The sequence below is a fragment of the Pinus tabuliformis genome, chromosome X (assembly GCF_031772625.1).
Source record: "Pinus tabuliformis cultivar Carrire ecotype Pingquan chromosome X, CPIR1, whole genome shotgun sequence".
Taxonomy (NCBI): Eukaryota; Viridiplantae; Streptophyta; class Pinopsida; order Pinales; family Pinaceae; genus Pinus; species Pinus tabuliformis.
This window is the reverse complement of record NC_142308.1, coordinates 1,281,427,210-1,281,444,098: the sequence shown is the minus strand read 5'-3', so window position 1 is coordinate 1,281,444,098 and position 16,889 is coordinate 1,281,427,210. Positions and strand designations below refer to the sequence as shown.

Below are 16,889 nucleotides of genomic sequence, written 5' to 3'. Positions count from 1 at the left end.
TATTAATATTATATGATGTGTAATTCATTTTATGTTTAGCTGACATATAATATTTAACTGAAAATATGTTACTAACAAATATCAAATATCACAATTTTATATCAACGTAAAATTAAACAAAATGTAATATTAAAAAAAATGTATTACTAATAAAAAAATATGGCATTTTCAAAATTCATATCAAATATCACAATTTTATATCAACTTAAAATTTTAAAAAATATTAATAACAAAATTAAAATTTTAAAAAATATTAAAAACAAAACTAATACAAACAATATAGGTAGATAAGTAGATAGACATGCAACAATTAAAAAATTATTAATAACAAAAATAATTCAATGTATATATGTGTAGAGAGATTATAACTCATAGATATATTCTATTATATTAACATTTGAATGTGGAAAATGTGAATTATAAATAAAATGTTTTAATGTGAACTATGTATATATTATATAAAACAAGTGGAAAAGCAAAACAAAATCTTATAATTAAAACATTTTATTAGCATTTTTCTTAAAGATAACATATATCTATTTTAACTTCAAATCTACTATCTAAAAAAACAAATCTTTCAAAATATAAATATTTCCTTAAATTTTACCTTCCATTTAAAAAAATCAAAATTAAAATAAAACTATACAAATTAATTATAAATATGATAATAAAATTACTCCAATACCATTAAAACATTTCATATCCTTTTATATATCAAGCACACCTAAATAATAAAAAAATAAATAAGATTTGATTGCCTCGCATAAAATGAAACTAAAATATATAAAATAAAATAAATTTGTATATTAAAATGGCAGAGATAAGATACCAGAATTTTGAAATAAGTATACCAATATTTAACAATTGACGTCGACAACAGTGTCGGGACAAGCGGAATTTCAAACGAACATACAGTTCTCTTGGAGGCCACGGCAAAGGAATCCCCAGTCTCCAGCCGGTGGCCATTCCTGGTTTTTCAAGCTACCTCCGTTCAAATAGCGGCCCTTACCATTAATTCGACCTCTGCTGATAAAATACCCATTGAAATTCACTCACGAAATACGTCAAGACCAAATATCTTCACATTGAATATCATAGACTGAAGTCAACGCGAGAGTCACTCCCTGTGCATCTCAGAGGAGAGAAATACTATTATTATTGCAGTCGTTCAATCATTTGGGTCTGTTAAACAAAACTGGAAGCGGATTCATGGAGGATGTCTGCGAAGGCAAATATTTCAACTTCCCAAAGCAGGAAGAAAAAATACTCGAAATGTGGGAGGCGATGGACGCCTTCCATACTCAGCTCAAGAGAACTGAAGGAAAACCAGAATATGTGTTCTACGATGGGCCTCCTTTTGCCACCGGTCTGCCTCATTACGGTACCCTTCTGGCCGGCACAATAAAGGACATAGTCACTCGCTATCAGACTGCTAGAGGACACCATGTGACTAGGAGGTTTGGATGGGATTGCCACGGCTTGCCCGTGGAATTCCAAATTGACACTAAATTAGGCATCAATAGCAGAGATGAGGTCTTAGCCATGGGCATCGGCAAGTATAACGAAGAATGTCGGAGTATCGTTATGCAGTATAGAAAGGAATGGGAGAAAATTGTTACCAGGGTCGGCCGGTGGATCGATTTTCAGAATGACTATAAGACGCTCGATCCTCAGTTTATGGAGAGTGTGTGGTGGGTGTTCGAGCAGCTCTGGCACAAGGATTTAGTATACCAAGGCTTCAAGGTCCTCATCAATATTTTTATTACTATTTCAAATTGGAAGATGTTTTCATATCCGATATCCAGTCTTTTAGATCATGGAAACACACTTATTTTTGTTTTAAAATTAACCTTCGCCAATTTGAAAGTTGGTTTTGGATGGAAGTCCAGGGTTGATGTGATAGCATTTTTTTTTCTTTGGTGCTGACATCACCAATGGTTTTGGTGTCATGTTTTTGTGTTTTTTTTGGTGGTTATCTATCTGATAAAACTCTTCAGTGGCATTATATTTATATTGATATGTGTGTTAACATTCCTATTGGTTGTGTGTTGTGAATAATAATATAATTTGACGTGAATAGAATTGTGAGATAGAGATGGTTTATAAATTATTACCTAAACTAAAAGCTTTGTCAATCTAAAAGCTGACAATCAGGTGCAATTCTCTTGGCCAATTTGATATCATTTCCCCTCACTTTGATATTAACATTGCTGGTAGTTTTGGCATAATGCCTTGAGGGTTGTCATTGACTTGTGGTTGTTACTGATACGATGTTAGATACTATCTCTACTCTCTTACTCTCTTTGTTAGGATTTTGTTCCACATCTATAGAATTACATATCAGGAAAATGGGGTACCGAAAGGTACATTTTTACCCTCTTCTCTAGGAGGAGGAATTACATATCAGCAAAACAGGGCCCTGGATTGTATTTTTATGACCTTTTCTAGTATTTGACAGAATTGCTAATCATTTGTCCATACATACACATAAACCATAATAATTTCTAAACTTGAGTTTACTATGCTTGCCGTCATTCTACTCTGACTGCTATTCTCTACTACAGACAAAATGGCACACCCAATGCCCGTTGACAGATTTTTTATTGCTTAAGCTTTTATGTAGAAATCCTCTGGACTCTTGCCCCAGATCAAAAAGTCATCAATGGATCTAGGAAGCTGAAAGAAATCCTCTTTGTTTTTATACCAATGCAGATCCATTTTAATCGTGGATCTTTCCAGTGTCGACTTAACCATGGATCTTTGTGGATCTTTCAAGTGTCGACTTAACTGCGGATCTTTCAAATGTCCAGAGATCAAATCCCTAAATTTTTGGATATCTTTATATTTACACTCTCACAATCTTTCTATGTAAATATAATATCTAATATCTATAGTATTTCTGTCTATATGCAAATCTGGTATCTCTGTTTTTAATTTCTCCATACAACCGTGTTTATATTATGTGTATATATCCATTCTCTCTTTTTCATAGAGAGATTTTTTATTTATGCTTGTATTTACATGTGAGGAACATTTAATATTATTATTATTTGTTGCAAGGGCTATTTATATATTTTTGAAATTAACATATAATGATGAATGATGTACATATAACTCACGTGGCAACACCTCTACCATACTGAGTTGTAAAAAGTTAAAACGCCTCTTGGCACAACAAGGTGGGCTCCCTTAAAATACAACTCATAAACAAGGTGGAGCTCCCTTAAAATACAACCCATAAACAGAATGTAATTCAGATCCTATTCTACTTTACCTTATTGATTCTGTGTCCGTGCTTCAAAGAAAGAAATATAAACTGTAGAAACAAGAAAATAAACTTACTAAATAGAACCTCCCTATCAGAGTGAAAGGAAAAGCCTCATATCAAATCAAAATGTTCAACCATTTGCCATTCAATAAGTTTCAGAAGAATTTGGGTGGCAATTAGAGAGAGTAAATAAAATGAAGGTGAAAGTGATGTAACATTACAACTCCGAAACATGGAGGAAAAGGAGGATTTCATGAATGAAATTTGATAATATATTTGCATTCGTCATTCTGGAGGAGTCTAAATATTAAAGATTACGACTGCAAAACATATAAGACTGATGGCTTCTCGGTTGGCCAAGATTTTGAATGTGGCTCCTGGTGCAGATATGGAAACATTACAATAACAGGACGTGGAAAGAATTCAGCCTGGAACAGGGGAACTGTCACTGGGAAGAGAGTGATTGGAAGATGTTAAAAATTACCATAAAATTGGCAGGAAGACAGAAGGACAGTACTCAGTCGAGAAATGGAGAAACCAATCAACTCTTTCTCTTTTGTTGCTGCTGCTGTTTGGTAACCTTCTGCCGGTAGTTGACTCTCTGCCTAGTCATTACCCCTCTTCCTGGAATTTTATCAACTGCCACCAAGATTTCGATAATGGGGGGCAGTTATGACTTGCTCCAATTGTTTCTTCAACATGCCAAGTTTCTGCTATGCTTTTGTTATTTGTTTGTGAAGTAATGGCAAAAACATAATTGTGCGGAGTACTTGTTGGCACACAATCTAGCAAGGGTCCTAGGAGGAGTACCTAAGGGACAAAAAAACTAGACCAAATGACAACAATGGGACAAATACCCACTGTCACCTCAGTTAGTGTCCCCTGCTTTCTATGGACTTTCACTGATTGGAGGAGTCTCGACATGAAGGGAATCACCTGAAATGATAGGATCAATGACAAGGTATGAAGTGATTTCCAAGGCCCATTCAAGGAGAGGCTCAAAATAAGGGCTCAATGCTTCCAGAGAAGCTAATGGTTCTCCAGGAAAGACCTATGAGGAAGAAACCTGGACCTAGGGTTTATGATATTCAATAATGAGAAGGATGCCTAAGGTCAAGGCTCTAGAGATGATAAGGACCTCTCAAGAAGCTTTGTAAGATGATTATATGCCTTTATATAAGCTTTCACTATTCTTGAGAAGGACTTAGAATGGGACCACATGAGACCTAGGGTTTATGTATAATTGTGGGAGAAGGCTGTCCAAAGTGCTTTCAATGTCAAGGTGGGATGAGAGAAAGGGTTTGAATGATTTAGTCCACTGAATACTATGTGCCAAAACCCTCAAGAAAGGCAACACACCTAAACGTTCAAGATGAGCTTCCAAAGTTAGAGCTAGGGCTTCCATTTTCTCACAAATGTACCATGGGAATTCTGTGAAACTTTGAGGAACCCTAGGGGAGACACCTGTGCGGTACTTTATCCAAGTAGAATTGAAAATTTCCTCCCCTAAAGGAATTCACAACAAGCCCTAGCAAGGCCGTCTAGGTTTGGAGGCCGAAAATTTTGGAGAAAAAGAAAGGTAAGATAAAGGTGATCACCAATTTTTCTTGGATTTGTGTCTTACCCTTGGGCTCTGGAGTCTATGTGATTTGATATTCAGCTAAAATTTGTCTTCAAGGAGGCTAAATTGTGATGCCCTAGCTATCACTCTTTAGCATTTACCCACCCAAGATCAATGGACTTTTATGGAAGAAAAACAAGTTTAATTCCACTAGGAACATTCATCTACTTGCCATTCAATGAGTAACATGCACAGATTTGTAATTTAACAATCTTTTCAATGATATTCAATAATTAGGGCATAAAAAGAAACTAGTTAATTGCAAGATTTTCGCACATTAGACATTATTACATGGAAAATTTTCAACATAAAAGCACTAAATAACAAGAGATATATCCAATCCAAGGTCAAGATCATAGTTTTAAAATTCGGCCGATTCGAAACGGAAACGACCGAGTTGATCCGTTTCATTGCCCAGAAATATGACTCGGTGGAGGAAACGGTTCGGTGACTCGGCCAACTTGGCCGTTTCCACATTTACTCGGCCGAGTCATTAAATTCGGCCAGTCACCCAAAAAAAACAAGGATTTTTCTGATTTTTTTTTTAACTTTTTAACATTTAGCTGATTGTTGGGGACTCCAAGGTGTTTTCTAAATTGGTTAAGTGCTATTTGGGGTCCATTCCCCTCTCCTAGTATTGATATGCTATTCAAATTTCATGGTAATGTTAAATTCTTAAAGTAAAAGTGACTCAGGATGTTAAATTTCATCATTTTACTTAAATTTTTAACATTACCATGAAATGACTCAGGATGTTTGAGAGTGGTTCCGGCCTCATTGGATTTCATATGGAGAAAGTAGAATTTTAGATTTCATTCAAAATCCAGCAGACTTATCAGTTTTTCAGGATTTCAGGATTGGAGGATTGCAATGTTTCCATTGAATTTTGTCATGTATTAGGGTATGGAACTCGTATTTAATCAAGAGCACCAATCCCTCTATGTACCTTGATGTTAGTGACATTGGTTGTTGAACTCCTCCGGGATTCGCTCCCAAACCAGGAGCTTCTGAAAATGTCGCTCCCACTCGCGTTTTCGCTCTCGCTCCCCACTTTCGCTCCTGCTTCCAAGTAACACTGAGCCAGATGATGTTGGCAACTCTAGCAGTTGCCAGTAGTACTGGTCACAGACTTTTGTTGTAGAGGCCATTTATAGCCTCCTTGGTTATGTGTTTTTGTTTTGATCTCTATATCAACATCGTGTATGTATTGGACAGTGCACTGGGTGCCATTTTGATATAATGGATATATTCATGTGCCTACTTTGATCATATGTTGTCTTCTATCTATATTCTAATGCTGTGTGTTTGGAAACATGAATGAAAATCTTTAAAATTATGTGTTTTTATAAAAAATAAATATTTAATGTATTTTTTACAACGACCGAGACATTGAAATCGAGCCGGCCGAGTCGGAGTCAGAGTCGACCCTCGGCCGAGTCAGAGTTTTAAAACATTGATCAAGATAGCGGCTCCAAGAGAGAACAAAATTTCAGCTCCCAAATATATTGAAATGCATCAAAAGAGCTTCAATAGACATTCCAAGGAAAAAGTGTGAAATTCTCAAGAGAGTGATCCAAGAAGTGATGATGATGTTCAATGCAAATGAGGCTCTCCTTTATTTATATGAGCCTCTAAGAGTTCAAATTATCCTAAGATGCCACGAAATTCACTTTAATGTGCAAAATAACAATAACTTTGGTGACAAGCCCACCAAATAGCCATAAGGTTTAAGTTAAGCCATCCAAATGAAGCTGAAATGATGTAGCAATGGTGTAGGAGGGTCGTTGGAAGGCCTAATCAAGTCCTCAAGGTGCCATGATGAAGAAGAGTGCTCCATAAATGATAGTCAAGGGGGTGGCTCCTTGATCTCCATGGAAAACATCATGTGGTGCTCCAAAGTGGCTCTGGGGCATAAGTAGTGGTCTCATGGGTCTACTAGTGTAAAATAAGCCTGTAGACTGCTCCAAATGAGGGCATGGAAGATGGTGCTCACCCTCCCATGTCTCAAGAATGAGACAAACCTCCTTTGGGCCTCAGATCATCTGCCAAACCCTGTATACAGTGCTAAGCTAGTTGCGGGTAGTGCTAGTCCAAGTGCATCATCTCTCATATAATGTGGGCAATGAACAAGCTGCTGAAGGCACTAAGGCTGCCCATGGCATGAGATAATGCTATGTCACATGATGGAAACCCATGGCTCTCAACGCTTCCCCTACAAGTGTCAATATGATCCCTTGGTGGGCTTGGATCTCGTATAGGGAGGCCAAGCCCAGAGTGAAACCATTTGCCAATCTTGTATAAGATCCAATGTGTCTCCTCACCTTAGGATACAATAATCATTAGTGCAATTGAGTGAATAAGCTTGTTAATCAAGGGCAGAAATGGATACTTCATATTTGGCTTCTCTTTCGGATTTGGGGCTTTGAACATGTTATGGTGTTACCTCTCTTGGTAGGAGTAGTTAACAAACCACCCTATTAGGTGTTCCTAGCCCCTAAAGGGAAGGACATGTAAGTTATTTTTGTAGGAAATTGAGACTCACTATTGCAATGATAGCGGCAGAGCAAGGGCATCAATAGTGTGAGATCCGAGTAGTGCAACGAAAACGTAGATTGGTTCAGCGACAACATGTAGTAGGTGAATCAGAGTAGGCAGTGATAACATGGTGGAGAGTGATTGCTGGAGTATTTTCTTTGCAAAGATTTCCAGCTTCTCAGTGGTAGAGGGAGATCTATTGCAGAGGGAGGATGCAATCTCTCCGGGAGTGCGAGTTGACTGAGGCAGAGGGAGTTGTCGGGGCAACAAGGTACTTTGCTAGTTAGATTGATTTGCAGAGGAGAAGTAGTTCTCAGTTTGATGGTTTGATTTCTAGTGGAGGCTAAGTTATTTTCCCAGTAGTGCGAGTTTGTTGGTACACAACTTCAGAGGTCGATTTAGGGTCTTAGAGGGAGGCGAAATTGATTTAGAGGGGCCAAGTTGCTTCTAGGATGTCATATCAACTAGTAGCAGTGAAGAAATGAAATTTACCAGAGGTTTGATAATTTATAGCAACCAATTGTAATATTTTGCAATCACAGATGGTGGACACTAGCCGTGTAGATCAGTTCGGCTACAACATGTTCCCACAGATTAGCAGGTTGCAGATATTCTCACGAAGGCCTTGGGTGAGACAAAGTTTGTTTTCTTCAACGATAAATTGGGAGTAGTGCGGAACACCTTCCTCGCTAAGAGGGAGTGTTAGTTTTTGGTAGCAGTGGACAAGTGTTCTAGTCTCTATGGTGTCTAAGAGGCTAAGGAACACGAGATTTCCAAGACCCAGAAAAGGTTTTGCAAAAAACACCTCAATTAGATTAATGAGCTAATAATTAAATATTTCCTAAGTCTAACTTAGGAAATCTGGTTAATTAAATCAGATTAATTGAGGGAAATCGATTTTTCTCTAGAGACTTCCGGAAAAGTGAATTGATGGAGTCAAAATGATCTTAGCCATTGATTGAGATGTGATCATGGCTGTTGAGAGTCCAACAAAAGATTATAAGAGCAAGTCGACGGGGTTTGGAGAAGATATACAACACACACAAAAAACTTTTGAGTAGTTCGACTACCCAGTTGCAGGGATTCAGCAAGGGCATAGTTGAAGCTAGGGAGACACTAGCAACGAGGTATTCAATAGTGAGAATTTCCAGAGAAACTCCCAGGGGGTTTCCAGTTTTCCAGAGTCAGGAAAGGAAGAATGAGTTTTCTAGCGGGAGGTCATATTCAGCTAGTGCAAGTAGCCAGTTCCCTAGTGCGACTCGCAGGAGCAATATATCACTTCCAGTTGCCGGGAGAGTTGTTGAAAGGAGGTGCAAGTAGCTTCAGGAGGCAAAGGGAGGCAGAATGACTTGTAGGGAGGAGTATTGGAGGCTGTGCGAATTTCCCAGAGGCTGCAGTGTGCATTTTTGGCAGACAGTGTGAGTGCCAGAGAGGAGTGCGAGTGGCCAAGAGGAGGCCAGATCGATTTGCTGGAGGGAAAATGGTTTTCCCAGTTATTTTCCAATGAGATAAAATTGTCGGAGCTTAGATGGAAAGGAAATAAGTTGTGATTCTCTATTTTGCTGAAGATAATAATAAAACCCTCAGTTGCTGCACTGGTTTTCCTTTCGGGGTTTTTCCGAGAGCGATTGTCCAAAAATAACAGTGTCAAAATTATTGTGTGTGTGCATTATTTTCTCAGTTCTAATATTTATTTTCGCAATGTATTTTATTTATGAAGAATTGCAGTGTGAGTTTATCAATATTTGTCGTTAATAATTAACATAAGACAAATAAATTGCATAAGTTAGGAGATAATTTTGTGTTGATTTGGAGTAGCATCGGATGTGCTCTAGCCATGAAAATTGGTGGAGAGGCTAAAGCACATGAGATCTCCAAGACCCAAAAATGGTTTGGGGAAATTTTTCCCGGTGAAGGAGATATTAAAATAATTAATATTTTTAATGGGTTCCTAAGTCTAAACTTAGGAAGATAAAAATATTAATGGGTATTAATATAAAACTGGGTTAGAAGTTCTAAATGACATGGATCAAGCCAAATCTAATCTGAGCCGTTGATTAGAGATGTAATCTTGGTCGTTGAAGACTCAACAGAAAAAGTATAAGAGGAGGCTTGAGGGTCAGTTGGAGATACACCAAGAGTGATCAGTCAGTTCGATTTTCTAGAGCGGGGTTTGCTAAGAGAAATCGAACAAGTGATCAGAGTTGCAGCAAGGGGCAGTGGGTGTAAGGCAGAGAGGCAGAGATAGTGTCGGAAAACCAGCGTAGAGGCAGGGAGGCAGACACCGAGCCAGCAGGAGCCACGCAGAGGCCAGCAGTGACTGCACAGAGGCCAGAAGGGCCTATGTGAGTGATGCAGAGGGTGCAAAAGCGACGCAGAGGGCTAGAGAGGCTGCGTAGAGCCTCAGAGGGTTGATGCAGAGGGTTTAGGGCTGACACAGAAGCCAGGAGGGCTGACGCAGTGCCTCAGAGAGGTGCTGGAGAGGGCTTCGTGGAGCAGACTTTCAGAATATCTGCTTCCGGAGAGAGGTGTTACTGCCAGATTATTTTCTCTGTCGGGTGAGCCAGCTTGGCACCTAGTGTACTCAAGAAAAGTTGCTTAATAATAAAACCCTCAAAATTGCTGCAAAGGTTTTCCCAAGTTTGTTTTTTTTGGGGACGATTGTCCAAGAATAACGGTGTCCCTTGTGTGTTTGTCTATTTCTTTCAGTTGTTGATTTGTAAATGCTTTGTAATATCCCTTATCAGGAATATACCACAAACACGAGCAAACTCCAACCAAAGATGGACTGGGAGGGAATTTACCAGATATGTCGCCTCTAAAAAGAGGACGAGATCCGGAGACTACCTGGCCCTTTCCAGACTCTGTCTAAGAGTATAATAGAAACACACAAGTGGTATAATAGTCGAGAATGCTCCAAGAGATACAAATAACAATGATACATATATATCGAATAAACCATAAGCAGATACACAAGAAATGCAGAGAGAATGCTAAGCCATTTTATTATACTGAGTAATAAAATGAGTACAGTAGGTGATCAGGAAGGTGGCACCTCTACTTGCACTAGGCAAGTGAAGAAATATACTCAGAATAGCGAAGGAATGGCCCTCTCTGATCTGCATCCAAGTTGCTGGGAAACTGCTATGCTGCTGTTGCTGCTAGAAATCAAATGAGGATTTGGAGCTGCTCTCCTCCTCAGAAAAGGCTGAAACTCTGGAATCAGACTCTACTCAAGAAACCTAGAAAAACCCAGAAAGCTCTACTGGAATGGTCGACCCTCGAAAATCACCCCCTTGGGGTTCTGTGCAGTCTCTCAGTGCTCTGCGATGCCACTCAATGCAACCCTCCAAAAATATGTCTGAAACCCCTGCCAAAAACTCTCCAGCTGCAAGCGCTGATCCCCTGATCTATCTCTCAGCACAACACCCACTGCAAACCCCCAAACCAGAACTGCGTCCCTCTCACAGTACTGCGCAGTCCTTCAGAACTGCGTCCCTCTCCTAGTGTTGCACAGTCCTCCAAAACGCTGCCACTACTGCTGCTGAAATGCTGATGTATCTACTGCTGAAATGCCAATGGAAATACCTTGCCCGAGCAGGCACTCGAAGTCCCCCGGGGCTAAGGGTGAGATCTCCAAACGGAGACACTCAATGCACTAAACAGTGCTGCAGACTAGCTAAATAGCCAGCGTGCTCCAAGTCTAAATGATCAAAATGAGGGGGCTCCTCTCTCATTTATAGCGTTTGCCTCTCTCAATCCTAAGGCTCACCTCCTCCTATGTGATTTTCCTCTTGCCACGTGTGTCTTCCCTCCTGCGCAGTCCCTCCATGTGTCTGCGTGGGCTCCATTTCTGCGTCCCCCTTAGGCCCCCTTGGCTCCCCTTTAAGTCACAACGTTGTGCTACTAGGAAGTGACTTTTTATTCTAAAAGTGAGTTATGTCCCCCTTCCTCACTTTTTATTTACAAAATAACTATAGAAGGTAAAATTTGGACAAAATCGAATATTCCAATTAGCCATGGCTAATTAGGAATATTACATGGTTGAGACTGCATTGTGTTTATTTAAGTATTTATATGGTTAAATAACTTGTTAGTAATTAAACAAATAGGTGGAATAAACCAGATAGTGCAGGAAAATTTCTAACGGGTTAGACTTAGAAATTTCAACATGGTATCAGAGCATTGCAGATCATTGGAGAGCTGAATGCACCTGCTGAATCAGAGAATTTGCAGCCGAAACAACTGTCTCGAGTGACAAAAGATGTTCGTAAGCAAAAAGCATCAGAGAAGGGGTGACATAGAGGGCCTGTGTCCTCAGTTTGAGCCAGAGAAGGCGCCAATGTAGAAGCAGTGAGAGGATCTCAAAGAGCTACATCATCCTGCTTACCCAAGTAGGAGTGACGCAATTGGCTAGTGAAGCGATTCAACCACTGTCGGGATTGTGCAGAACCTAGAGGCTCAGTTCTTCAGTTGCTGGGGCATAGGAAGCTGTTGGAAGATTGTGGAGAGTGAAGTTGGTGGGGTGCTGTTGCTGTCGAGGTAGAACAGTACTTAACGGGACAGACCAAGGTAGAGGGAGTCGCTACCTAGGCAGGTTTCTAGCCAAGAAATCGAGATCAGTGTTGCAGGAGCATAGGAGATCGAAGAGGTGCGACTGTTGGCAAGAGTATTTCGAGGAGGGAAATCGAGACTCAGAGGGAGTCTAGCAGAGAACTTCCAGGAGGGAAGTAAAGACTCAGAGGGAGTCGAAGAGAGAACTTCCAGGAGGGAAGTAGAGACTCAGAGGGAGTCGAAGAGAGAACTTCCAGGAGGGAAGTAGAGACTCAGAGGAGTTGAAAAGAAGAGCAGAGAGATGGCCATGAACGGACTGAGGGATCAGGACAGGCTGGACGGGGCGTCCAACTTTGTCATCTGGAAGGCCAGGATCCTGTCTATTCTGGATAGACATCGCATCAAGGCCTTCGCCTTGAGAACCGTGGCTATCCCAGTCGACCTAGCTGATAACGAAAGGTATGAGGATGCGATGGCCAAGGCGAAATGCATAATCCTTGATGGGGTCAAGGATCATGTAGTCCAACATATTGTCGAGAAGAATACGACAAAGGAAATGTGGGATACCTTGATGACGTTGTATCAAGGCACTTCCGTGTAGAGGAAGATGCTACTGGAGAATCAGTTGTGGTCGTATCAGATGCAGAAGGGGGAGCAGATAGATCAATTCCTCAGTAGGTTGCAGGAGATTCAGGACCAACTGACTTCCATAGGGGCCACGCCGGATCAGGAATTAATGGTGAGGACCTCCCTGAACGCAGTCTCCGAGGAGTGGGAGACATCCGTCCAAAGCATTTTGGGCATATCGAATCTTCTAGATTGGGAAGAACTGTGGGTAGCTCTTCGCCAAGAAGAGATCAGACGACTAACCAAGGCGGGAAGTAGTGCAAAGGAGCTTGGGTCAAGAAAGAGGAGGAAGAGGATGTGACTCTGGCATCTACAGGGCAACAAGGGAAGAGGAAGAAAAAGGACCTCTCCAAGATTATGTGTTTCAACTGTGGGGAGTTGGGCCATTATGCAACCCAGTGTCTAACTCCAAGGCAGCGCCAACGAAGGAAGAAAAGGAGGTAGAGGATGATGATGATTGTGCCATGAGTGCTCATGTACCTCTAGAGAGAAGATGGAGAGACATCGAGTTGTAGTCAGGAGGACTACAGGAGATGTAGGGGCAGGATCCTTGAGGTACCCAAACTCTTGGATCATATCCGGCTACAAGAGCCTCGAGAGACAGTAGTAGGATGACGGATGACGGTAGAAGCAAATGCGGATGAAGCGGCAAAGAGTGCTAGAGTGCAGGGATTTGTAGTAGTGCAGTGGGGATTGCAGCAGTGCGAGAGGCACAGAGGAGGTTGCAGCAGTGCAAGAAGGCACAAAGAGGTTTGCAGCGGTGCGAGAGGCACAAAGGTGTTGCAGCAGCGTAGAGGCAACAGGGGGAGCACATGATAGCAGTAGAGAGAGCTTCAACATCAAGAGGGTTTCTAGCCTGACAAGGATGTCAGTAATTGGGTAGATTAGTTACCATCGTCTCAGTAATTTCGTTGCAGTGCAACAGTAGCAGTGGTAGTGCTATAGGTAGCACGATGCAGCATGAGGAGAGAGGGCTGCAGTGCAGATGCAAAGTTGGGAGGAAGGACCAGCAGCAGCACAAATGCAGAGGAGCTACCGTACATATGTAGCAATGGCAGTGGTAGAGCCATGGGCAGCAGTATAGGATGCAGCAGTGCAGAGGATGTTGGGTAGGAAGGCCAAGCATTAGCACAGGTACCGGTGCTGGATGATCAGGGTGATGCTCAGTGATGGAGCATTACTAGAGCACATTCCTCGCTAAGAGGGAGTGTTGATTTGGGGTAGCATCAGATGTGCTCTAGCCATGAAAATTGGTGGAGAGGCTAAAGCACATGAGATCTCCAAGACCCAGAAATGGTTTGGGGAAATTCTGCCCGGTGAAAGAGATATTAAAATAGTTAATATTTTTAATGGATTTCTAAGTCTAAACTTAGGAAAATAAAAATATTAATGGGTATTAATATAAAACTGGTTTAGAAGGTTCTAAATGACATGGATTAAGCCAAATCTAATCTTAGCCGTTGATTAGAGATGTAATCTCGACCTTTGAAGACTCAACAGAAAAAAGTATAAGAGGAGGCTTGAGGGTCAGTTGGAGATACGTCAAGAGTGATCAGTCAGTTCGATTTTCTAGAGCAGGGTTTGCTAGGAGAAATTGAACAAGTGATCGTAGTTGCAGCGAGGGGCAGTGAGTGCAAGGCAGAGAGGAAGAAATAGTGCCAGAAGACCAGCGTAGAGGTAGAGAGGTAGACGCAGAGCCAGCAGGAGCCCTGCAGAGGCCAACAGTGACTGCGCAGAGGCCAGAAGGGCCTGCATGAGTGACGTAGAGGTTGCATAAGTGACACAAAGGGTTTCAGGCTGATGCAAAGGCCAGGAGGGCTGACACAGTGCCTCAGAGAGGTGCTGGAGAGGGTTTCGTGGAGCAGACTTTCAGAATATCTGCTTCCGAAGAGAGGTATTATTGCCAGATTATTTTCTCTGTCGAGTTAGCCAGTTTGGTACCCAATGTACTCAAGAAAATTTGCTTAATAATAAAACCCTCAGAACTGCTACATCGATTTTCCCAAGTTGGGTTTTTCTGGGGACGATTGTCCAAAAGTAACGGCGTCCCTTGTGTGTTTGTCTATTTCTTTCAGTTGTTGATTTGTAAATGGTTGAGACCGCATTGTGTTTATTTTAGTATTTATATGGTTAAATAACTTGTTAGTAATTAAACAAGCAGGTGGAATAAACCAGGTAGTGCAGGAAAATTTCTAACGGGTTAGACTTAGAAATTTCAACAATTTTCAGTTGTTGCAGTTTGTGGAAATTTCATACTATACATCATGCAAATCAAGCTATAACCCTTGAGGTACAAGCAATAATATAAATAAAATCAAGAAAAAGTAAAAGGCACAAAAGAGGGGTGGAAAACAAAGGCTGAGTTGGTATCTCATGCATCCATGATTGCTCCCCCCTCACATCTATACACCCATGATGAGGATCCCCATCAGGCTGGTCCCTTTGACCATGGCACTTGGCCATGAAGTCTTTTACTCTCTGTTCCATTATTATTCACATGGCACTTATTGATTGAAGGGTAGACCAGGGACATGTCACTCCCCCTTGGGGGTTGAGAACACTTAATAGGGTCATCTATTAACCACTCTTACCTAGTGAGGTAACACCATTACATTACTAGAGCCATAATTTTGGAAGGGAAGCCTTCTATGAAGTGTTAATTTGTCCATTCCTTTCAAGCTTGGTTCACTTAGATGTAATAATGATTAAATGTAACCTAATGGTGAAAGTTGCAACACTTGATATTTTGTGTGATTAGCAGGTGGCTCCATCTATAGGTCTGGGCAACTTAATTGGGGTCCAAGTCCTGCAAAGGGGCATATTGACACCCATAAGTGAGGCGTTGAGAGCCATGGGACTCCAAATAGTTGTAGAGCATCACTTGCATCCTTGGACACCTCCGACAGCCACAACGTTTTATCACTTTGCCCCACATTGTTGACTTTATGGGATGATGCACCTAGACCAACATGCCCCCAACAGGCTTAGCACTAATAAGATGGGATGGCATCTAATCCATGGCCCAGATGAGGATGGTCGCACACATTGAGACATGGGAGAGCTAGGAGCACCTTGGGAGGTCTCAACATTGGAGCAAATACAAGCATTTTGGCCACTTGGAGACCCATGAGACCACCTTTGTGACCCAAAGCCAAAACTGGGGTCCACAGAGGGAGATTGGGAGAGATCTTCGGGTCAACCCCAAGAGGATGATTTTAGAGGGCTTCTACACATTTCATGGCACCTTTGATCTGCAATGCTTGCTTAGAAGAGGCCTACACTAGCATGATGTCAACATTATCACTATTTTGGCTGACACGTGTGGGTTGTTTGAGTTTGTTTTTATGAGCTACTACTAGATCGACTTATGACCCATATTATTACTTGCACATTAGTTTATTGTTTTGTGGGGCTAATAAGCTAAAATAGGATTCAAATTCCTCATATAAGTAGAGGAACCTTTCATTTGTATCTCATCATCACATTACACTTGGATATTTGGCCTTCTTGTATAGTTCGACCTCTCGAACTTGTGGAGAAAGTCAGACCTTTGATGCATTTTGATATTTGGAGCTAAATCATTGTGCTCTGGTGCTATTGTTTGGATGATGGAATGGAATCTTTGATGTTATCTTGTAAGTGTATATAAATGTTGAATATCTATCTTTTTCATGTTTAATGTATGGAATTTTGTTGATTCTAGTACTGCAATTGTCTCCTAATTTATTGAAAACATATTTGGATGCTAAGCTAGATGATCTATTGCATGCATTACTCATACATAACATGTGAATGAATGTCCTTAGTGGTTAACTCTTGGTAGCTCTCCCATGAAAAATCTATCCTCCATTGCATAGGTAATTGTTGGAATTTTGCTGCTAGGGCATCAAAATTTCAGCCTCCTTAAAGATTAGTTGGCTGATTTGAAACATCATTTACTCCATACTCCCAAGGGATAAGGGACTGGTCCATTTGGTTGGTGATCAAACTCTCTTTTAGTCCATTATTTCTCTTCCTCTCAATTCAACCCCTTTAAGGCCAACCTTGCTAACTAGGGCTTGGTGCGAATATCTAGGAAAAGCAAATTTTCGGGATTGGAGAGCCTAAACATCAAGAGGATTGTATTTGCCACAAAATCTATCCTTTTGGTGGGCATCAACTTCAATCTTGTCCATAAATTTCTTTGCCTGAGTTGTTTTCCCTAAGAGGGAACCCTAGGCTAGTATTGCTTCAACTTGGGGGCTTGTTGAGGGCTTCACGAGCCTTGAATTTGCAAATACACAT

General features: G+C 40.9%; 1 protein-coding gene across 3 annotated transcripts in view; it reads left to right on the top strand.

Annotated features, from left to right (window-relative positions):
- The first annotated feature begins 862 nt into the window (after nt 1-862).
- The window catches only part of LOC149144721 (isoleucine--tRNA ligase, cytoplasmic-like), a 739,557-nt gene continuing 723,530 nt past the window's right edge, over nt 863-16,889 (top strand). For 2 of the 3 annotated variants that reach the window (XR_016264930.1, XM_089449912.1), the window contains exon 1: nt 863-1,743. Coding sequence is in view for 2 of the 3 variants with exons in the window: in XM_089449912.1 (XP_089306038.1) it covers nt 1,210-1,743 (534 nt within the window). In the remaining variant the exon portion in view is untranslated. The remainder of the gene's footprint in view (nt 1,744-16,889) is intronic. The other variant, XM_089449913.1, reaches the window with a different exon arrangement.